Raw genomic sequence first — 22983 nt, forward strand, 5'->3', positions numbered from 1 at the left:
GGCGAAAAGCCGATAAGATGGCAGATTTTGGCCTGCAGGCGACTGAAATTAGTCCGAAAAATCGAACTTTCGGACTTTTAAAGTCCAAAATATCCGTCGCGAATATGTATGCGCTTCTATGGGGTGACTGACGGTGCCTCACTGAAGTCCGAAATATCCTACAAGTCCGAATTATTGGAGTCCGAATTACCCGTCGGCTACTGCTGCACTAGCTTGCCTTGTTGAAATGTGTGTTTCATTTGTTATCAACTTAACAAGCACTTTTGGCTCCAGGTTCTAATTTAAATGACAAGCTCTGGCACGGAGAACCAACAATATGCTGTCGCAGGCCTTCTCAGTCACCTAGTTTCATTTGCCATCGCTGTAATACAAGACACTTGATCAGTACCGGTTTAAAAATAAAATACAGTCTAGTCCGTTTATAACAAAGCCACTTATAGCGAAATAGCAGTTATAACGAAGGTATTTCAATTTCCCATTCCCATTTTTGCATTTTCAATACATTTTGGGCCCAGTTTTTAACGAAGTAAATAAGAGCGCGTCAGCGGATATAACGAAGAGATTTATTACCAACCGAAAAATAATCTGCCAATCAACACATTTTTGCGTCCTTGAGGCGATTTTTTCCGCGAAAATAAGAGCAAAATTCGGCTGACGGCGTCCTTTCGTGGAGGGATGTGAAGCACCTGACCATCGCCCATTGCTTCGAGAAAGCCGGCTTCTCCCGAAGCAGCAGCGCGGAGGCGGCGCCTGCTGGGGATGAAGCTACCGCGATTGACGTCGCTGCAACCGCTGATGCTGCCGCCGCGACGGCCTGCTTGGAGCAGCTTTGGGATTCCGCTAGCGACTTGAACCTTGCGCCTGCGGGTCTAAGCCACATGGACTTTGTTTTCGCTGACGAAGACCTTGTTGCCACCGAGGACTTGAGGACTGAAGAAGTTGCCGGGAGTGTCATGGAAGAGACCTTGGCGGAGAGCGCCTCCGACAGCGAATGCGACGATGCTAGTTGTGCCCGCAGCGGCCATCGCAGCTGTTGACACGCTACGGATGTACCTCGGGAGTCCAGAGTTCGATCACATCTTTGGTTCGCAGTTGGACAGTATAGAAGCCGCAATCCTGAAGGCCGCACTCGCGAAACGTGTTCAGGGGACGCTGGACGACATCTTTCAGCGGCAATAAATCGGTATGCCGATGTTTGCATTTTTATGCGTAGCATACTGCAATCACTCAGTTCAGCCCTTGGGCGCGGCCGGGCAGCCACCAAACCACGTGACGTGACGTCACGTCGTTTGGTGACGTCACGTCATGTGGTGGCATGACGTCACCGAACCACTTAAAAAAAGAAGAAAAAAAACACAAAAAAGAAAAGAAAGAAAAAAAGAGGAAAGAAGAAAAGAAGGAAAAAGAAGAAGAAAAAGAAGAAGACAAAAAGAAAAAAAAAACAACGGCTGAGCATGGTGGCAGTTGCCACCGCCCCGTTTCAAAGGGGGCGCTCCTATCCATCCATCCATCCATCCATACATCACGGAGGAAAAGCTGCTGAGAAAATCGAGTGCCGCCAAGCAGTACCTCGGGCAAAAAGACCGCGCAATATGCAACGCATTCTTGGCTTAACCAAGCTAAGCCTGGGCATTTTTTTTCGTAGTCCGCATATTACGAAATAGCGGATATAGCGAACTGATTTCCGATTCCCGCCGACTTCGTTATAACCGGGCTAGACTGTATTGATCATTTCCAGAATGACTCTTTTGGTGTTACAGCAAACTGAGGCTACTACTTCAATTTTTGCTGTGTATTTGTGCTTGGTTTGGCATTTGACATGTATTTTTCTGTCAAGCTAAGGAGGCTGCTACGTTGTTAGGCTTTTTGTACCCTTTTCTTAGCTTCCCTTAGAATGCAAATTGTATGAGTACTTTAATCAACAAAATGATCAAAACTATTTAACTAAATTATCAGCTCAAATGCATGGCTTCATAGATTGACATGCTTTTCACCTGAAATTGCACTTGTTACATTTAATAAGTGGAGGCAAGATTGACTGAACTTACTTTATTTAATAATATTTTTATTAAATATTGATTAGGGCTCAGAAGTAGTTCAATGCAGACTTTCAGAAGATTTGGAAATCTGAAATTCCAGAAATGTAAAAATTATTAGGTGTCAAAATTTTAATATTCTTTGTATGATTGTTTGGAATTTTGATGCAATATGGCGCATACAGTTCATCAATCAAGCATTGCCCTTGAAGTGTCTTCACTGCAGTGAAAACATCGGTTTCAAAGCCAAGCTTGCTTTGATGCTAGGGTGTCTATGGTCAAGGCGCTGGCTCTTTGTAGTGCTGGTTGTGTGAGTTTGACTCACTCAGGCTGTTAAGCTGTATATTTGAGGAAGTTACTTCCATTTGCTGTGGTTTATCCTCATGGCCTTTAAAAGAATATATTTTATTCAACCTCATGGTTTAACAAGAGCTAGGTGTTGCGCCGTCTTTTTTTTTTTTTGTGAGTCTATTACAGTATTGTATGGCACATAAGTCATGGTCTTTTTTTTCTGAATTTTTCATCAGTGTATCATATGCTATAGACCTTTGCATCGGGCGAGGGAGTTGTCGAAAAGCCTCCTCTCTGGACTGTCGGAAACCGGTTCCGCCGCCGCTTCCACCGTGCTAGCGAGGGGTGCTCACGACAGTCCAGTGAACAATATGGCAGCGCCCAGGGAGCCCCTTACTGCAAAGGTCTATAGTCCAGCTTATATACAGCAAAAAATGACGTTTCACCAAGCACCATCTTTTCCTGTGCTTGGTAACTAAGTTTGAAAATTGATGTGTAAAATGTTGCTCCTTTGGGCAAAATCATGGCCTTGCCACATTCAGACAAAATTTGGCAGTGGCATGAACCGTCAAGCCACATCCAGTTCAGCCATGTTTCGAAAGTTTCGATTTCGGCGTCAGTTCTGTCGGCCTCTCTTCTGTTTGGCTTCGCATGCATCATGCATTGTTCTTGCTCACTGTGACGTCACCTGTGTGGTGAAGGAGCTATGATGCAAATTTCAGGTGGTATGCTGTTAAATATGCACTGTAGAAGGGGAGCCTGTCAGCATTGAGACATTTCAGCGTGACCAAAAAACATTATCAAAACAGCAAGAGCGCTTCGGTTGATGATTCCGACAAAAAAGCCAGATCTTAGGAAGAAGGCATACTGGCCAGAGCTTGAGGATTGTCTAAGTATGGCAGCTGCCAAAAGCACATATTTTTGGCGCACTCTCTAAAGAAGGAATCCTCAGTGCATTTTTACACTTATTAAATGAACAGATGCGACTTACAGACTGGGTCATCTTAGGTATACAGTAAAACCTAGTTGATACGTTTTTAAAGAAATTGTGGGAAAAATGTATTATCCTGGAAAACGTATGGTCTGAAACGTCTAATTTTGAATAATGTAACTGTCGAATGCGGTACAAAGGTATTTATTGACAATTTCACTTCATAAAAATGTTGATTAGCATTTCTTGGCACAAGAGCTGAACAGATCCTTTTCTAGTGCTCGTATAATTCAGTCCGCGTTCGCGCTGTCTTAAGTGTGGAAGGAGCTTCGTAATGCATATGGTTTGTCGACTGCAGTGACGAAAGTAACCGAAATTTTTGGATGCTTCGTCCCTTTGCACCTAAGTACTGTGGGGGACGCCATCGCGGCGGGTGGCCTGGCTTGCTCGTATGTCAGCGCATCGTTGTAATTCATATACGCTTCATCCCCTTGCCCTTATGCACTGTGAAGAAACCTCAGCATTTCTCCTTTTCATGTCGCGTTCCCACAAAAATGGCTTTCTCAAATGCTAGTGTGCCGTTTTGTTGTTGTTGGTGGTGGTGGTGCTTTGCCTCTTTGCACTTAAGCATTCCAGCTCTTCATGTCTCATGCCTCACGGTCAGCCCACTTGTATGTTTGCACATGTGTGGTTGGTCAGTAAACTTAATATATGACCACAATTTGTCGAAAGTTTGAATGTAGTAGTCGAGAAATCATGATGTTCAGGAACATATTACTCGGGAGAAATATCGTATAACTCTGTGGGACATTTTTAATGCCTGTGATTTTGATTGTATAAACTGGATGATCTTTTGAACCGGGAACATATCAATGAGATTTTACTGTATATGACCTTTGTCAGAAAAACTACTATTTACAGGGGGGAAGGTATGACTTATGTACAGGTGTGATTTGTAGATCATAAAATTTTGTAGTCCTGTGAAGTCTGGTGTGTAATGTCACCTTATACAGCGTGAAACTATGTTTTTCATTCCATGTTTGTCTCAACCAATTTCAATGTTGTTGTAGTTTGTAGTATGTTGTCAAAACATTACACGCCCCACCCTCATGGACCTGGGCAGAGCATGCAGTGGAGTGAACAGATAACCGATGGTGTTTTGAGGTAACAGTGTGGATTCCGAGGGAAGACAAATGGGGTAGGGGTTGGCCAAAAGTCATATGGAAAGATGATACTAGGAAGTTTGCTGGGATGGATAGCCGTTTAGTGGAAGACGGATGACTGGAGACCATTAGGCGAGGCCTTTTCCCTGCAGTGGACACAATATGGCTGGTGATTATAATTATATATTCTGGAGCATAAATGGATTGGTAAAAATGTGACCCCAGGAATCAGCCCAGGTGTCTGTTTTGACTGAGTGCAATAGTGTTAATTGCAGAAGACTGCAATGAGTAATGCCAAGGACAGACGCAATGCCTTTCATGACGGATCACTTTTCCTCGCAGGGAGCCCTCCTCTCGAGAGCCATGCTAGTGTGGCTGTGAAGGTGACAGATCGAGCTATGCCCACTTTTGGGCAGCATTTCTACACTGCATCAGTGGCCGAGGATGTTGCACCGGGGACTGCACTGCTAACAGTGCAAGCCGAGGGTGCCCACCCACTTGTCTTCAGCTTGGCCAGTGACCAGTTTGCCATTGACTGCGCTACCGGTGGGTTTACGTTATGTACTTTGGTCGCTTGCTCATGAGTTGGCTTCATGCATATCTACAAATTGCGGAATTTGCCAGTTAAACTATGCTCTTTACAGGTTCTTAGGCTCTGTAACAGAGTTTCTTTGGTCTACTCTGCCAGGCAAAGATATCCCTTCTTGATCTACTGGCAGCTGTTTGGAAAACACAAGCAGATGATAGGCATTTAATGATGGCTGCTTTGACTTTTAATGACAGCCAACACATTTTTCTCATGAAGTGACATAGCATTTCTGTCCCCGCTTGCTTTTGCAAGCTTTACTGTTATCATCTGAGGAAGAATGCCTTCTCAACTTTAAGTGATGTCAATTCCCTGAGAGTATATTGGTATTATTGAATCCCTAACATCATGCACGTGGCAGCGGTGGTGGCTTGGCCCGAGCCAGTAGGCAGGCCCGTGCAATTTCCTTTCCTATTCTCAATCACAACAACAGCAACAACAACAGTTGGAATTCATATCTGTTAGTTCAGGAGTAGTAAGTCGATCCTTCATGTAAGCATTATTATTGTGTCTGACAGGAAAACTTGCTCCAGTAGCTGATAATGGCTATTTTATTTGACTGAAAATATGCTTTGTCACATGGTCATAGCTGCAGCTATATGAAGTTAGTGAGGACTAATTAAGAATTGGTTATTCAGTAATTCTGGAAATAAAGCTGAGAACCAGCTTATGCAGGAAATCTCCACGGCATAATTTAAAGCTCTGTATTTTTCTTTTCTGCTTGTACGACTACATCTATGCATGATAATTGGTAGAGAAGTGTCGGAGCTCTGTGGCATGTCAGTGGTGGCAACACATGCTACAAGTAGAGGCAGGTCGTGAGGAGTATGTAGTTTTGGGCACAATACTATGATATATACTCTTCTAAGGGTTGCACTTTCTGCGGTTTTGACGGGGTGCGGCCCTTGCACGGGACTGTCATTTTTGGTGCAAAATTTTTCTGTCTGCAGTAGAGCACCGATTATGTGTCCTTTCTTTATGCTGCAGCACTCATTTTTATGACGAATTAACGTAGTCCCGGTGAATTCTTCAAATACGTATTGCATTCAAAGTACGGAGGATAACACATGCCTGACGACCGGCATGAATTAACCGCATAAAGTAAAACAGGTTGCTGAATCAGTTTAGTGGCAGACGTCGCATGATTATAAGTTAAGTTCGAGATCCTCTGAAGACCTGGCGCTCGATTCGCCGACGGTTCAGAGGGGCATGCCACGCATACAGCCCTGGCCGTCAGCGTCAGGTGGTGTTCTCCTAGCCTGCTTTTCCGCGCGCTTCACTGTTGAAGGCTTGTGGAAATCAATTGTATGTCTATTTTAATGCGAGGTTATTGTTTGATGTGGCATTGGTAACAAGGTTAGACCTTTTGTAGTGAACCATGACCAAATTCAAAACACTTTTGGTGTGGCTTCGATGTGAAGCACGCTAAGCCTAGCGACATCGGGCAAATGGCACACTGCTATGGCGCCTGAGCCGGGCAGGTGGTGCGTTGCCACTAAGAAATGTGCCACTAGCGTGGGTGTACCTCATTAAGTTTTTTTTTGTGCAGCACAACATTTTGTCCTTTCTGTCGCGAACGCTGCGTGCTCAAGAAAAGTGCTGTAGCACCGCATGTTCACGATTCAAAGTGTAGTCTGGTGTGCAGGACGACGCGTGCATGGTCGTACAACCATGTGTCGCTGGCAGTTATCGTTCATCAGCTCCCAGTGTAACATGCCACGTGGGCAAAATTAAGCACACATGAAGAAATTCTTCTAGCTGTCTTTTTTCTTTGTGAATTACCAGCTGCCATGTTGGGAGTATGGCCCTTACTTAGGGAAGCCCTTACTCGAGTATATGCAGTATTTCTTCATAACTGCAGTCATTCTTTTTACTTTAATCTCTCTTGGGCTCTTTCTTTATCCAGAGAGGCTGTTCGAGCTTACTGCAGACTTGCATTTATGCTGCCTTTACTCTCTGAAATATTGCTGGTTGTATAAGCCAGGCTGGGATCTGCGTGCAGCTTCTGACACGCTATGCTGTACGATTATCATCTGGTCATTCTACATGCCTAACGGTTGGGCGTAAAGCGTTTAGTGCTGACATCTTGGTGATGCTGCTCTTGCCCATGACCAAACCGTGAATGGTTTGACCAAGAAGTGATGTGTTTGTTTAGGTTTCTGCACCTCATCACTTTGCATTTTCAGCCACAATGCGGGCAGCACTTCTTGCTAGTTTTTTGGCTGCCATGGTGGCTCAGTGGTTATGCTGTTCGGCTGCTGACTCGAAAGATGCGGGTTCACTCCCGGCCGTGGTGGTTGCATTTTGATGGAGGCCCATGTACTGTGCGATGTGAGCGCACGTTAAAGAAACCCGCGTGGTCGAAATTATTTGGAGTCCTCCACTATGGCGTCTCTCATACTCTGAGTCACTTTGGGACATTAAACACCATAAATCCAAACCAAATCTTATGAGTTTTGGGGTCACCAGCATACTAATTGCTGCTGACAGGCAAGAGGGCTGTTTTGCTTCCGATATTTCCAGTGGTTGGAACAATGAGAACTTTATGTTCTGGCTGAGGCATCTGGAGTTCTAGAAGGGGAGCAGTAGCCGACTGCTTGGTTTTGCAGCTGTTGAGGTCAGTGCAAAGTGGCATTGCAGTTTCACCATAGCTTGGATCAGCATGTATGTATTCATGTTGTGTCATGATCCTTTGTTCTGTTCCTTTTTTCTTCTACTTCTTTTTCATTCCTTGCAGAGAAGCCGGCCAGAGCACAGTACCTAATGCTGACCTCTCTGCAGTTCCTTGTAAATAAACTCCTTTTGACTGCATAAATGTTTTGATGTCACAGCTGTGATGCTTGTGCTCAAACTGACTCCAAATTGCCATGTGTTTGAAATGAAGCTAACAAGCTTATTAAACAGGAAAAAGAATCAAGCCAATGCTTGTCATTTGTCTGTCTCCACGCAAAGTCTGCCACGAGGGAGGTGCTGCAATCACTTAGTCAAGGCAGAAAGCATCTACATTCTCCCAATGGAAGTGCCTCACTGCATGGAAATTATGGTTGTGGCTTTGTGTGCACTGACAATGTCCGCTTCTACTGCTTGAGGAGCGTGACAGCACACGGCAAAGTTCTTATGAGGATAGGCGTGTCATGTTCTAGCACTCACCTGCTGCTGTTTTTCACCACTGTTACTGAATTTTTTTGTGCGGCATGCTGTGAGTTTTTGCTGACATGTTGAAGCACTCACGAGTATTGTGCTTGCTTCCACCTAGCATGCCACAAAGCTGTATGTGCTTGTGTGAAAAAGGGTATAAAATTCAGCTTATGAATAAATGAATGAATGAACTGTTTATTGAGGGAGAAAAGCCTGGTGCAGCTGCAAAGAAAAAAGCATGAAAGGAGCCTGTCAGCTGCACAATTTTTTAACTGCTGTGTGCTGTTGCAGGGGTGTTTTCTTGATCATTAGGCTGAGAGATGCATTTAAGCTGCATGATGTGTAACAATCTCCTAATAAACTCTTTATCATGAAATATAACATGTCTAAAACATGTTTATGGTGTTTGCTTGTGTTTTGCTGGCCATGTCTGGGTTTAGACATATAGTTGAATGTTGCTTACGTCAAGTATCCTTTTATTTCTGATAAAGCAGATCTGCTAGTCTTGCAGATATGCAGTGGTTGTCTGTATTGATGCAAGCTTATTCCACACATACACACATGCATGCACACACACAGACACAATCTTGAGAAAGGCCAGGCTCTAGCCAAGACACGCATGTGTGTGTGTTAGACACATGCGCACGCAGTAGTAAGGCATAGCTATATTCTACTCAAGACTGTGGAGCCACATGTTACTGTTTCTTGTGCTTATTTAGTTACAGCTTTGCCTGTTGAGGCCAACAAGCAGACAGTGGTGCATTTTGTTAGAGTGCAAAGCTATTGCACTGAGCAAAGTGAGGCTTTACCTGCCCTTCTTTGCAGGGGTGCTGTCCCTTGTCGAGTCGCTGGACTACGAGAGCCAGCCGCGGCACGAGCTGATGGTCCGAGCCACAGACTCTGTCAGTGGTGCACACTCTGATGTGCCAGTCACCATCAACGTGGAGGACATCAATGACTGCGCCCCGATCTTCGAGCAGCCCTGGTACAATGTGAGCGTGTCAGAATCCACGCCTGTGGCCAGCGTGCTTCTGGAGTTGCGTGCCAGTGACCGTGATGGACCAATGCTGGAGCTCAGGCTGGCTGACGACGACAGTGCCACTTTTCACCTGGAAGGTTCGGGTGTCCTGCGGCTTCGGGCACCTCTCGATCGGGAGACGCAGGCCCTGCACCGGCTACAGGTGGTGGCATCGGATGCTGGCCACCCTGCACCTCTGAGCTCGACAGCCCGTGTCTGGGTCACTGTGATAGACATGAATGATAACCCGCCAGTGTTTGGACAGCCGACGTACACAGCTGTGGTCGATGAGCGGGCTCGTCGAGGCCAGTTTATTGCTCGGCTTGTTGCACTAGACCCTGATATCTCGGACCAGCTGTCATACGCCATCGTTGCTGGCAACGAGGCACAGCTGTTTGCCATCAACAGGTCAACAGGTGGGTGCTGCTTGTGGTGCATGTCTCAGGAAATCGCTGTTTTATTGTTAAAATATCAATTTTTGTAAATATATTGTTAAGGGGTGGTTTCTTTAAAAGACTGCTTCACTACTGTATTCAGAACCCAATGGCCTAGGCTTGATGGCAGCTGACACGCATGCATACTCATGTCGTTGCTGTAAAGAAGACTGATGGTCATTTCATGATTAGTGGCTCAGTTGACATGCATGTGACACTAGGTAACTCTGCCCTTGTCAGCAAAAGCACAGTTCTGGTGCTTACTGTGTGGCCGAGTTAGAGTGGAGAATGGTTACCATGCACTATCTCTGAGGGTGGCGTAGTGGGTGGGAACTTTGGATGGATAGGGGCAATCTTGTACGTGATGTCGGCCATCGGGCATAAGTTAAGGGTTGTGTGATGCGACAGAAGTTTTTCACACAAGCCCATATTGTGGGATGGGAACCAGAGCAAGATGAGAGAGCCTAGAGAGTAGTTGACATTACAGTGGCATCGTTTATAACAGCATTTTTGAGAGTCTTGAGAGGCGGAGAGCCTGTTATGAGCAGTCTGGCTCGTGGCGTCAGTACAGGCGATGTCATCATGAGCATAAGTACTGGTGGAGTTGGCTGTGGGTAGTAAGGTGTCGAAACACACTGATGGGTCTTGTTGAAAGGCTAGATAGGAGGGAGAGAGTACCCAGCAGTTGTAGTTGTAAGTGAAGGTGAGAAATGGTAGGTCAACATTCCAATCCTGGCGATTGTCAAAGACGTACATGGAAAGCATGTCTGTGAGTGTGTGGTTGGGATGTTTTGTGAGGCCATTGGGCTGGGAATATTAGTTTGTGGTGAATTTATGGTGAACTGAGCATGTGAAACAGATGCGTCTATCATCAGGTGTACACCATTCAGAAGGACCTACTTCCTTCACATCGGCAGCGGCAGCCCCTTGGGTTGTGACTAGCACAGTGTAGTCTTTTGTAGGTATACCTCCCCGTAATAATATTTTCCTTGGTAGTGAATGCACTCCTTTAATTTAAACAAATTTTTTGGGAAAGGAAAGTGTGACCACTATGTGTGTGTGAAAGTCATTTTGCTTCTTCGTTGTTTATGCTTCCTCCTCTGCTTTCTCTGCGTTAAGCAATGATGATAATAATAATCACAATAATAATTGCTCAAAAAGAATACAAAGTATCAGAAATGGGCCTGTCAAAGCCACCATTGGCTTCAGAGACTTGTCCCGATAAAGTCTGTGAACAAGCTTGCAATATTTACTTTAGCATCGACACACAAGGAGGTAATGAAGGAGGACTAACGTTTGGGAAGCATAGCACCAACGAGGAGTGAATCACGAGACAAGAATCAATATCAAGCAGATGACACATGCATGTTCTAGAAATGGTGACCAATACAGTTTATAGATATGAAAGCAACGACGTTACAGTGAACGAATCGTGTTTTTCCAGTGGCTTTTTCAATGTGATCGAGAATCCCTCATTGGGCAAATCATTCAGAATTGTCAGCACATTAACACGACGTCTAGCTTCGCCTAGCTATCACAAGCATGTGTGTGATAGCTAACTGTCCACGACATATTACTGTCGAAGAATACTTCCAGGCATTTCACCGAGTTCACATAGGGAACTGTTACACACTGACAGAAATTACGGCTTGACTGTGCAGAAAAATTGGCATATCTATTACTGTTAATTTCAAAGGGGATCTGAAGCACAGGAGTTGGGATTTTGAGGCGTTAACCTTTAAACAGTTATCAGTGAACCAAGTCTATTTTTTTTTTGTACATTATTCTATAAATTAGAGGTGGCGATGTGGTAAGAAAAATGTTCCCAGAGCAAAAAAAGTGTCATCAGCGTATTGAAATACTAAACATTCTGAAATTACCTCAGATAAATCGTTAATAAATATATTGAAAAGTGGAAGTGATAGTATGGAAACCCTAAGGACTCCGCCCTTCAATGGAAGTTTTCCACTAGTGTTTATCATTTCGTCTAAAATAACAACTTGTGATCGTTCGGCGAGATAGTTCTTGAGGGCATCGTAAAATGGACCCCTAAAACCGCTGGAATATAGTTTTTTTTTATTGGAAAGCTTTAGATGCATCCAGAAATAAACCAGCGTTAAACAAATTTTGATCAAAAGTTGAAAACAGTTCATCACAGAACTCTTCTAGAAGGGCTATAGTACCACGACCTGTAGCAAAACCATATTGTCGTGTCGACAAAATGGAAAATTTCTCAACAAAATAATAATAATGATAATGGTAATAATTTTTATTTTCATCAGTAAACGCAATACATCAGAAACAGGCCGGTCTAGGCCTTTAGTTGGCTTGTGTGACAGTGCCTTAAGATGCATTAAACACATAGTGATGAAAATGAATAGCTCCATGACCATATGGACAAAGCAAACAAAATAATGTAATAATTAAGAGGAATGGATGCTACAAGTGGGTAGGCCTACCCAAACAAACAAGAATTGAAAAGCACAAATATAACCACATTGAAAAAATTCTCCAAGCTTTAACAGAATTTTTATTATTTATTCTTTAATATCTCTTTCAGATCTCTTTTAGATGTTGCAGAAAAGATTTCATCAGGTAATCTGTTAAAAATATCTGGGACATGTGCACAGCATCTGGCCGCACCATATTTTGTCACTGAGCGGGGAACAGCATAGCATAATAATAATAGTAATAATAATATAGTTTTTAAAACATTTTTAAGTTTGATGTTGGCTCAAGCCCCATCTGACGCTCGCTAGCCGAGGTCTGCTAGTTGCGGAGACTTGATAATGGGCATTGCCTATTAGCTCCAGTACTGCAGGTGGTTGCATCAGCGGTGCATGTTGCCTTTTTCTCCTGCTTCAGTGTGAATAGCAGTGGGATGCTCCACTCTTTCTCCTGCTGTGCACCTTCATTGCACTCTTGGCTAAGATCCCTAGTTTCCCACGATTTCTTGAGAAATCACAGATGTAGGCATTTTTTGCAGAATTGTGTGTTAGCAGCCACATTCTCTCTTTTTTTTGATGGTATTGTTGTTTTGGACAGCTTGTAGTTCGGGACGTGTTCAAGAACTATTCATGAGCTATGATCTTCGATATTGGACATTACAGCTGGGTTTGCTCAACCTGCCTGAACCCTGCCCTGTTACCCAGCCTTGGAGGCCATGTGTGAGCATTATGAGCACCGTGACTGGAATGGACTTCTTCGTGGCACTGAACCTTCCATTCAGCACAGACTCTTGGCGGCAGCATGCTGAGCAGCTTTGGAGTGGGCTGTTTTTGAAGTAGTCAGTGGAGAAAACTACGGCGTACCTTACTTGAACTCTGTGCCAATCATTCGAAAAGCATTGGAAAACTTGAGCACACATTGAATTCGTTTAGAAAATTTCTAATATTTGCACACTCCTCCTGTTTATTGCTAGTTTGTGGTGAACTTCAGGGATTCAGCTAAAAGGGGCTGCACTAAATACCACCATACCCATAACTGAGAGATTTGTGGAAGTAGGTCTCTTTCCCAAAGACATTTCTGATGACTCTTTGCTCAGTGTCTTTAAACGACTTAATTTTCGCGAGCACTTCATTTTTGCTATTTTTATGAATCACATGTAGCTCGAGAAAAATACGTTCTGTGAAAAAATTCAGGATAGTATCAACTTATGACCTAAAAAAGTTTCTGTGATATCATTACATAGTTCTTTGTTTCGAACTAGATTTAGCTGGTGCGGTGATGGCACGTTTGCATAGCAGGCTTTCTTTCCAAAGAGAATGCATTGTCGTTTTTATAAATGGCTCTCTCTGATTTTCTTAGCTTGTAACTGAAAAATCAGTGTTTTTTTTTTATTCATTGCCGAGTTGCTGCTTAGTTGGGGTCCACGTTAGTGGGGCACAATATGTAGCATACATAGTTACGAGCCTTAGGAGAATCAAAAAGCCTGCATACTTCGAGGTAAGGAGGAGAACTAAGAGGTCTGCCACCTGCTGCTGTGCAAAATTTAGTGCCGCAAAATATTATTAAAATATGACTTCAGCCGAATTTGCGGAATATTGAGCTCTCGAAAAATAAGTCTACAGTATGTCAGATACTGACTGTTGTCGCTGGTCAATAGAATATGCAGAAAGCAAGATGCCTTTTCTTATTCTTCTGCAGACCTACTGTGTTCATAAGATCACTCCTGGAAAGAAAAAAAAAAGAGGTATTTTACTGTAGTTTTTCAAATATCCAGGAGTGGTGACACTTTCCAACCAGCCCTCTGCGTGGCCACCTGGGGGCTTCGAGCTCAACATTTCGGTTACGGACGGCGTGTACCAGAGCTATACGCAGCTGCGGCTGATGGTGGTGCCGAGTAATGAACACTCGCCCCGGTTCAGCCAGGCTGTGTATGAAGCAGTGGTGGCAGAGAACTTGCCACCAGGTGCCCATGTGACCCGCGTGTCTGCCACAGATCCCGACCAGGGGGCGCTGGGCACGCTGACATACGCCATCCGCAGCCAAGACTGTGCACTGCACTTCAGCATCAACAGCACCACAGGTAACTAACTGGGCCTCGCAAGCACTTCGCTTTTATTTCTTCCCACAAGGCGGGAGCTGCTCACATGAGAAAAAAAAAAAGACACTCTCTGGGTGCCTTGAGGGTTCAAGCATATGGCGAAAATGACATAGCAGTGCCATGATGTCAACCTCCGTTGAGAGATGTGTAGGTGACTGGATCTTAGTATTTGAAAGGTGTGAACCGTGCACAGATTTTTGGAAAGAATGGAATAACAGTGCTGGTTGCCTGCCCGTTCAGAGGTAGTTTTTGTATGCTGTGTGTGCCCTTGTTATTTGTGTTAGAGGGGCGTAGAACTGTACTATATGTCTACGCTTAAGACATACAAAGCATATTAAGCGCTTTGTATGTCTCTTTTTTTCTATCGTCCTTGTCTTTTTGAGCGCTTTCACTGTCGGAATTTTAGTACAGATAACTCACTTCTACTATGCGAGTCAAAAAAATTCTTGCTGGAGGCTATTCGTGAAGCGGCGCCTTTTAACGTCATAAGCATACCGAAACTTTATTAAAGCCTTTTCAGAGACCCTTTAATAACAATTTTTTTAAATGTTTTTCTCCCTGATTTGTTATTATGGATGGCTGTTTTGACCGGTAATAAAAGTGTTTGTATTAATCGGGCACAATTCTGTAAGCATTCTCCTTGCTTTTCTTTAACTGTTTCTTGGAAAAATAATATCTTGAATATAATCATGCCTCAGTTGTAAGGAACCATTTTCCTCGAAGTTAGAGAGCTTTCAATCAAAGAAAAAGAGTTCTCCCAAATTCAAATTCATCTTAATGTTGTTGTTATTAGGCTATCTAATCTTTCTGTACTTCTACAAGAGACCTGCTGTTTAAAGCTGCTGACCATTGTTTGAATTTTCAGAATTGAAATACCAAAAATCTGTTTGCATATTAGGCCAGCAAAACGACTGCTTACTAAATGAACAGATTGGCAAAATGTGGCAGTGTTTAAATTTCTCAATAAAAGTATATTGTGTGACAACTTTATTTACATGGAAAGATTGCTGAATAGCTTGCAATACATGCATATTCATAAACCATTCTCTATATGATATCATGTTTAATGAGGATTCTAAAGGCATTTTTGCATGATTTCCGGGACTCCATACAATGGTATGATGATGCAGTGCGAATTAGCATTCATGTTTGGCAATCTGTGGTCTTGAAAAGTATTCTTCTCACAAAACATGCGGGAGGCAGCAAGTACTAGTTTAAAGTGAAAATGCAGCCTAACTTAGGTGGATATGAAATGCACACAAAATGCTGGCCAGTAATCGTAGTTGTAGTGCAGCCCTTGTTTCACAGAGATTTCAGCAATGTCCACAGAGCGTCTCTGTCACATGAGAAAGGCCATTTTATATGACACAAGCTGTGTTAGTGAAGGAGCCGACCGATTTTTCCAACTCCACGCGTATATTTTGCGCGGTATATTTTGGACTTTGTTGAGGAGCTGTCACGCCCATTATAGGACCACGTATATATTCACGATGAATATTTCGAACTCTGTGGAGTCCAAAAGTTTGATTTTTCAGCCTAAAATAGACACTTTTTTTTTTTTTACCTAATATAGACGTGAGCAGGCATCACTGTCGCAACCAACTGGTTCTCTGCCGCCATGACGGTTGCCATCTAAATTTTAAGCAGAGTGAATCGAACAGACTGGCTTGGATAGGCTTGGATATTTGCTTTTCATTGTTGCCATGTGAGTTCATGACATATAATGGCATAATCTTCGTTTCTGTTGAGGTGGCCTGCAAAGAAGAGTGCAGTCGCGTTGAAAACGGGACAGCTGCAGCGTCCGCCACGGCTTTGACAGCGATGCCTGTGATGAGGGGCAGACAAGGGCGCATAAGGGGGAGAGGGTGCAGTCAAAGGTGCTCGCTTCTGTTTGCTTGTTCTCGTGCGATTCCTTTCTCGGGCTTCATGACCGTCGTTGCCCATGGAAACAGACCGGTCTTGCTTGGCGCAGCCATGACCTGCGGCCACGCAGTCATCTGTATTGGTGATGCGACGTCATGTGGACATGAGAAAAGCATAACTCTGGCTCAAATAGGATCTGATATTATCGCTTGCAAATGGAACATGGGAACGGCGAAGTTCATGATTTTTTAAGGCATTTTGTTTTATGTAGAAAAGTGATTTGTTTTTTTTTTTAGTTATGGACTTTTTGGACAGTTTGATTATTCAGAACATTTTCATGCCTCAGTAAGCTCATAAAATCCTCAGTGACTGCATTTCAATGAATTTGCTGCTCTTAGCCTACGTTTTTTTCCATGGATTCATGCTTTGTGCATAAAGGCTTGATGATACAGTTGAAATTGTCTGTCCTGTCTCGTGTTCGCTTGTAACAAATAATTTTTAAAGTATTGCAAGATCAAAAATTACGTCATTTTACCTGAACGTTTATTGTTGGAGGTTTTTAAGAATGTTTGTATTTGTTACTCACTGGATCATCGTGGCTGATATCAATTCAGGAGAGCTGGTGACTCGGGAACCTTTGGACCGCGAGCATCAACATCTTTACGAGGTTCCCATCTCGGCCACTGATGGGGGCGGCCGCCTGGCATTTGCTCTTGTTCGCGTGGCTGTCACCGACGTCAATGACAATGAGCCCACTTTTGGTGCATCTGAATATGAGGCTAGCATCTGGACAAACACCAGTGTGGGCACTACACTTGTCAAGGCAAGTCATGTCCACTTTTGCCGTTGCCATGTGCTCTGAGCTCATGCTTCCAACAGAGTGAAATTTATGACTGCAGGAATGAAGGCGATGTAATGTGCTCTGGACTTGCTAATGTGAAGCATGATATGCTTAGAGGCTGTGGTCTGCTAACAGTTGTCTCATGACATCACTTACTGCGCTAGAAACGCACTGATAGCGCCCTGATATATCCTTGTTCTTAAAGCAGGCCTTTTCTGAAACTTTGGTATTGAAATTCTATAAATATATGAACAGTTTGAAGGCTTGACCATTAAACTGTAGTAAGGATGAAAAATAAGTAGTATAGCATAGTATAGCATAGTATAGTGCAGTATAGCATAGTATAGTGTAGTATAGCATAGTATAGTATGGTATAGCGTAGCATAGTGTAACATTACATAGTAACAAGGGTGAAAAATGAGATAATGGTAATGAAGTATGGTCAGTGGGCTCAAAAAGAATTGCTTTCACTTACAGGTTCGTGCTTTCGACCGTGACCAAGGAACCTGGCCTCGTTACAGCCTTCATGAAGCCCCAAGCAATGTCAGTGCATTGTTCAACGTCACGCACGACTCGGGAGAGCTTTACCTGAAGGCACCTCTCAAAGGTGAGCATGTAGTCTCATAAGTGCTCAGAAGTCGAATATGAAGATCTTATCTCATTCTATATGCTTAGTGGTCCACAAAGTGCTTAGACCTGGCACAGCGCAGGGAAGCAGGTGCACCTGAGTTGATAACAGCGTCTAAGTATTTCTGTAATATTTTGCCTTAAAAGCAGACATTGTGGTAAAATACACTATTGCTGAGTTCTGAAGCAATGTATTTTGTAGTGCATATTAAGTAGTGACCCATCTTGAGAGAAGTTTCATGAAGTAGTTAGTTTGTAGCTAGTACTTGATTTAGTGGGACTGCGTGAGTGGTCTTTGCATAAAACTTTGTTGCTCATGAAATCTTTTGTCTTGATGTGTAATATGTCATTTGGTGTGGTGACACTGTGTGGTGCATGTTATGTCTTTCACGGAAACGTAGAGAAAAAAACAACTAAAAACAAACTGATATATATGTGCTTTGTTCCTATGTGCTTATGCAGTGGCATATGCATTGATGTGTTGCTTGCAGAATGTTCAAGAAATTTGTAGGTGCTTACTTGTTCACTGGTTGTCTAGTGCCCCTCTTTCTGTCTTGTCCACCTAAACTCCTGTGCTTGGTGCCTTGGCTGTTGCAGGAGCTGGCGTGTTCCAGTTCTTTGTGCACGTCAGTGACCAGGGTGATCCGAGACCTCTGTGGGCTGTGGTGCCCGTTACGGTGGCTGTGGTGCAGCCACCTGAAGAGCTGCCCGTGCTGGGTGTGTCCACCCGTGACCTGCATGTTCGTGAGAGTGCGGCTCTCGGCAGTCCACTGCTGGCGCTGGCACCAGGCACCACACTTCTAGGCAGCTCGGAGTTCAGCATTGATGCAGGAAGCAACTTGGTCATTGCTGCGCCACTTGACCGTGAACACCAGGCATCCCATCAGCTCACGCTGCGCACAGAGACACCTCGTGGTCTGGCTTCCGCACTCGACGTGACCGTGCATGTCATGGATGTCAATGACTGTGAGCCTGTCTTTGATGTGATGTCGTACCAAACTGCAGTCGCCGAGAACGCTGAGGAAGGTTGTGTAGTGGCCAGGTTGGTGGCACACGACCCTGATGTCTCAGTGCGAAGGGTGACGTATGAATTTTACGAAGAGACTGATCCAGCCGCTGACATCTTCCGGATCGACCCGCAGAGTGGGGTTATTACGACTCTGGTAGCTCTCGATCGAGAAGCTGTTCCATTTTACAACTTTACAGTGAGGGCCCGGGATGACGGTCTGCTGTCTTCCTCAGCGTGGGTGTACGTGGAGGTCCTGGATGTGAATGACAATCCTCCCATGTTCGAGCAGACTCTGTACCAAGTGCAAGTCTCTGAGGATGCTGTTGCTGGCACTGTGGTCGCCAACCTCCGCGTGGAAGATGCTGACAAGGAGCCGGCTCCTGTTGGCTATTATGTGCTCTCTGGTGATCCTGGTCAGCAGTTTGCGGTGCGCAGTAGTGGGGATGTCTTTGTACAAAGACCGCTGGATAGGGAAGCACGCCAGAACTACACTCTTCGAGTGGTGGCTACAGACGGTCTGCATGTGGCCATGGCTCAGCTTGATATAACCATCCTGGACAGCAACGATAATCCACCAATCTGCCTCAAGGTGAGATTCTTTTTTGTATCAACGATTGTTGTGAGCCAGTACTCAGCATATGCCTAAGGCGCACACTTCTCATGACGTGCGATATTTATTCTTTCTTGTTTTAGTTCAACTGAACTTGCATTTGGAATTACTTGCAACTGTTGTGTCATTTAGCAGAAAAGCTTTTGCACTTTACTATGACTGATAGCAGGTTACACGAGCTTGAGTGTTACTAACAACCCGAATACCTTTCGGCTGTGAGGAGTGACTTGCTTTTTTCTCTCAGATTTAATACACTAATGCTGGCATTGCACTATGACCCCAAGGCTTGCCCACGAGATAGGTGTGGTATCTTTTATAATAAAGTTGCTGTGTAAGTCATGTACAACAGATATTGTATTTGTTAAAGTTCGTCTTAGCCACTAAATGTCAATTTCTCTAAATGAATTTCAGCCATGTTGGGCGTGATGGTTTGGCACGTGGAGTTCGAGCTTTGAAAAGCTTCAGTAAATTTTATAACATGATGATATGAATATGAGTGGCAATGTGGCAGAAAGAAATGCTTGTGTCTTGTCAAGTGCATGGCATGTGCTTTTTCGCTTACTGGTTACGATGTGGGCCTGTGCAGTCCAAGTACACGGAGCTTGTCTCGGAGAGCATTGCTGTGGGCACTGCCATCTTGACGGTTGGAGCTACGGATGCAGATGATGCTCACCACGCTCAGCTGCACTTCTACCTGTCAGGCCAAGGATCTGAGGACTTTGTTTTGGACGCCAGCAGTGGTAAAGCTTGTGGTATCATCTCGCTAGCACTTGGGCACACTACTGAAATCAGTTTTTTTTTTTTTGTGCAAAAAGCACTGCGAGGCTAGAATGATGTCTTTTTTTATGGTGATAGCTGTTAATGGCATAAACCCCCAGATCCGGGATGTTGGCAGAGACGTCTACTCAGTGAGGAGGGTAGGAGAGTAAGAGGAGTAGAAGTGGGTGCGATGACGCAACAAGAGGGCACTGCACTGGCAGTGCAGTGTGGAAAGGGAGAAAGGAGGTGTTGCATAGCATAGTGTGGCAGCTGTTGCTGGGTTCTCGAATTATGCTGCATAGCGTTAGCATATGTCAAATTTTTTTACTCATTTTTAGGAGTTTGCGAATATTCTACTTTTAAATATGAATCGAGTATGTTCGTTATATGGTTCATATGTGATTTGAAAAATTAGTATCGAAGAATTCTCAAATATGAAATTTTCCAAATATTCTGCAGAAATTGAATACCACACAGACTTCCATAGATCTGACTGTGGCGAAACCAATTGGGATATCTGAGTAAATTACAGTCGAACCCCGCAATAACGAAACCGCCGGAGAAGGAAAACCTTTTCGTTGTCGTCAGAATTTCGCTGTCGCGAAAATGGACAACCAAGCACACCCATTACCTTCCAGAACCAAAATTTAATGAAAAAAGTCGTTTATTTTGCTCTGCTTGAGATTGCTGTGCAGGAGCTTGACGACTCCGGCTTCGCAGCTTGATAAGCTATGCATAGGTTCGTCGTCGTCGTGGTCGCCGAGAAAAGTCCGGATAACATCGAAAGCATCAAGCACATCACGCGAGCTTACTTGCGTAACTTTCCTGCATCCAGGACGATGCTGCTTCAGCGTCGACGCGCGCACACTCCCCTGACAAAACTTTGGCGACGATGCAGTGCCGCGCTTTAAATCGACTTAGCCATCTGGCGCTCGCCTTAAAGTTGTCGTGCCCCAGAATGCACGCGAAGTCAATCGCCTTTTGCTGCAGAAGGCTTCCAGACAAAGGCACCTTGTTTGCTCTCTTGTTCAGGAACCACTGAAATACGGCTTTGTCCACGCCTTCGTAGACCGGCGTTGCCAAAGTCTTGTTCAGAGCGCGCGCGCCGTTCTGGAGTGCCGCCATGATGCCATTCTTTGATTTCAGAATCGTAGAAAGTGAGCTGCACGGGATACTGAACTCCTCCGCAATGTCCGTCTTCTTTCTGCCTTTTTCAGCTTCGGCGATGATAGCAGCCTTTTCCTGCAGCGTCAAAAACTTGCGCTTCTTTACAGGAGGCAGCATGTTTCCGGCAGTCGAAAAACAACAAAAAACACTGTACACAAGCAAGTCGCGGGCGAATTCGGCTTGCACAAGGCGGACGGCGAGATAGCGTGGTCGGCGCACTAGAGAAAAGAAAAAAAAAAGGGTTCCTTGCTCTTCCCCGGTTGGCCGGCGGTGTAGTCACGTGAAACGTCACGTGCGTGCGTAGTCGCCAACAGACGGGCTAGCAAAAAGCCGCTTTCAGCGGGCAAAAAAAGAAATTGCTTTGCTATCATCATTACCGAACCAACCGAAAGTAAACAAAAATGGCTGCGCCGGTGCTTGTTGGCAGGTGAAATGAATGGGCCCGACTTGTCGGATGAGTGTGCTGCTGCAGTTTTGCCCATTCTATGTTCCCGACTGGCTGATGTGCCGAAAAAATGTTGCAGATCACTACCTCAAACTTTCGTTAATGCGGGACTGCTTTTTAAAAACCCTTTGCTGTTGAGGGGGGACAAATGCATTGAACCCTATGGGAGTTCGCCGGGGGCGCCAGAATTTTTCGTTGCCGCGAGAATTTTGTTCTTGAGGGCTTTCGTTATTGAGGGGTTCAACTGTATATGAACATTGAATTCAGAGTGTCAGGAAAACAGTGCAAAGAGCTCCTCTTCGCTTTCTTCTTCGTAGTTTATCACGTGTACCAGTCATATTCAGATGCTTCGCACTTGAACCTAGTGCGAAATTCCGCAAGAGGTCTTTCCCACATAACACACATGATGAGAGTCCATGGTAGAGAGAGGTTGGTCAGATGGTTCTTGATGATCACAAAGTGAACAAGGGAGGGGAATTCCTCAGGGTGCTTGCCAGCGTTTCGACCAAGAGCAACACGACCGACCAACTGCTTTGAACGATCACAACGGGAAAGCATGTGGTTTTTTGTTTGATCCTACCATAATGTGTCACATACCTAACACCCATATACATGGCACTCATTCTGTCGCATTCACAACTCTTCTCCTTTCTCCTTCTCCTTTTGGTCAACTTTGATATGCGGAAAAGCCCACTTGCGGTATTTCTCCTGGGGCTCCCGAAGAGGGGCTGAATTGAGGTGTCACCGGCTGGGCAAGCGATTGTGTGAAAATCCCGCCTGTTTCATTTAATTTTATTTTTTAATAACAGCAAGGCCAATTGACAGTGCAGAGGGGAAGCAGAGATCGAAGTTGCCTTGTAGTATCGATAGAGTATGAGCTCCTAAACACACTGTGGCCCTATGAGGTCACGATGTGCGAGTCTGTTGAAATACTTTCAACAGGGCTTTGTTGAGGCAGTTTTTTTAATGCTGTCAGTTGTACTGTCATAGTTGTAGCATTCTTTGTTCACAAGCAGCTTCTTGTACCTTAAAAGATAAATAGGGGATTGCGGCAAGGATTTGGCGAAGTTGACAAATTCTTTTCTCATGTGCCTGCCGTATGGCCATTGACAAATCGTCGTTTGCAAAAACTTTTTTTGGTTTTAGGTCTCCACGCGATAAGAGGACAGTATTTTTAGTTCTAAACAAAGTGAATTTAAAAATTACGGGACAACACTTAGATGGTGAAAAACTACCAATGCGATGGGCACATTCAGCAAAGTTGGGTGTGAATTGATGGCCAAGGGCAGAAGAAAGCACAGCAAGCATTTTTTTCTCTCTATTTTGCCATGATTCACATTCATTGAGAATACCATGAAAAATCAAGTTACTTCGTCTGGCTCTGTCTTCTGAGTCATGCAAGTGAGACTGAACACTGTCTTACCGGTACGCTGAATGACTTACTGTGCTCTGAACGGCTGCAAGAATTTTATCAAGGTTGTTTATTGCGCGAACTTTTTCTTCGGGGGCCTCAAGGTGT

The 22983-nt window shown here is 44.4% G+C and overlaps 1 protein-coding gene across 2 annotated transcripts in view; it reads left to right on the forward strand.

The window, feature by feature from the left end:
• Positions 1-22983, forward strand: part of LOC149372362 (fat-like cadherin-related tumor suppressor homolog) — an 86257-nt gene that overhangs the window by 25658 nt on the left and 37616 nt on the right. For both annotated transcript variants that reach the window (XM_089566824.1, XM_089566823.1), the window contains exons 15-21: positions 4764-4967; positions 8971-9579; positions 13820-14125; positions 16621-16829; positions 17325-17454; positions 18072-19072; positions 19680-19833. In XM_089566824.1, the coding sequence (XP_089422950.1) occupies positions 4764-4967; positions 8971-9579; positions 13820-14125; positions 16621-16829; positions 17325-17454; positions 18072-19072; positions 19680-19833 (2613 nt within the window). The remainder of the gene's footprint in view (positions 1-4763; positions 4968-8970; positions 9580-13819; positions 14126-16620; positions 16830-17324; positions 17455-18071; positions 19073-19679; positions 19834-22983) is intronic.

Source organism: Amblyomma mixtum, chromosome 1 (assembly GCF_055824585.1).
Source record: "Amblyomma mixtum isolate Tamu chromosome 1, ASM5582458v1, whole genome shotgun sequence".
NCBI classification, from domain to species: domain Eukaryota; kingdom Metazoa; phylum Arthropoda; class Arachnida; order Ixodida; family Ixodidae; genus Amblyomma; species Amblyomma mixtum.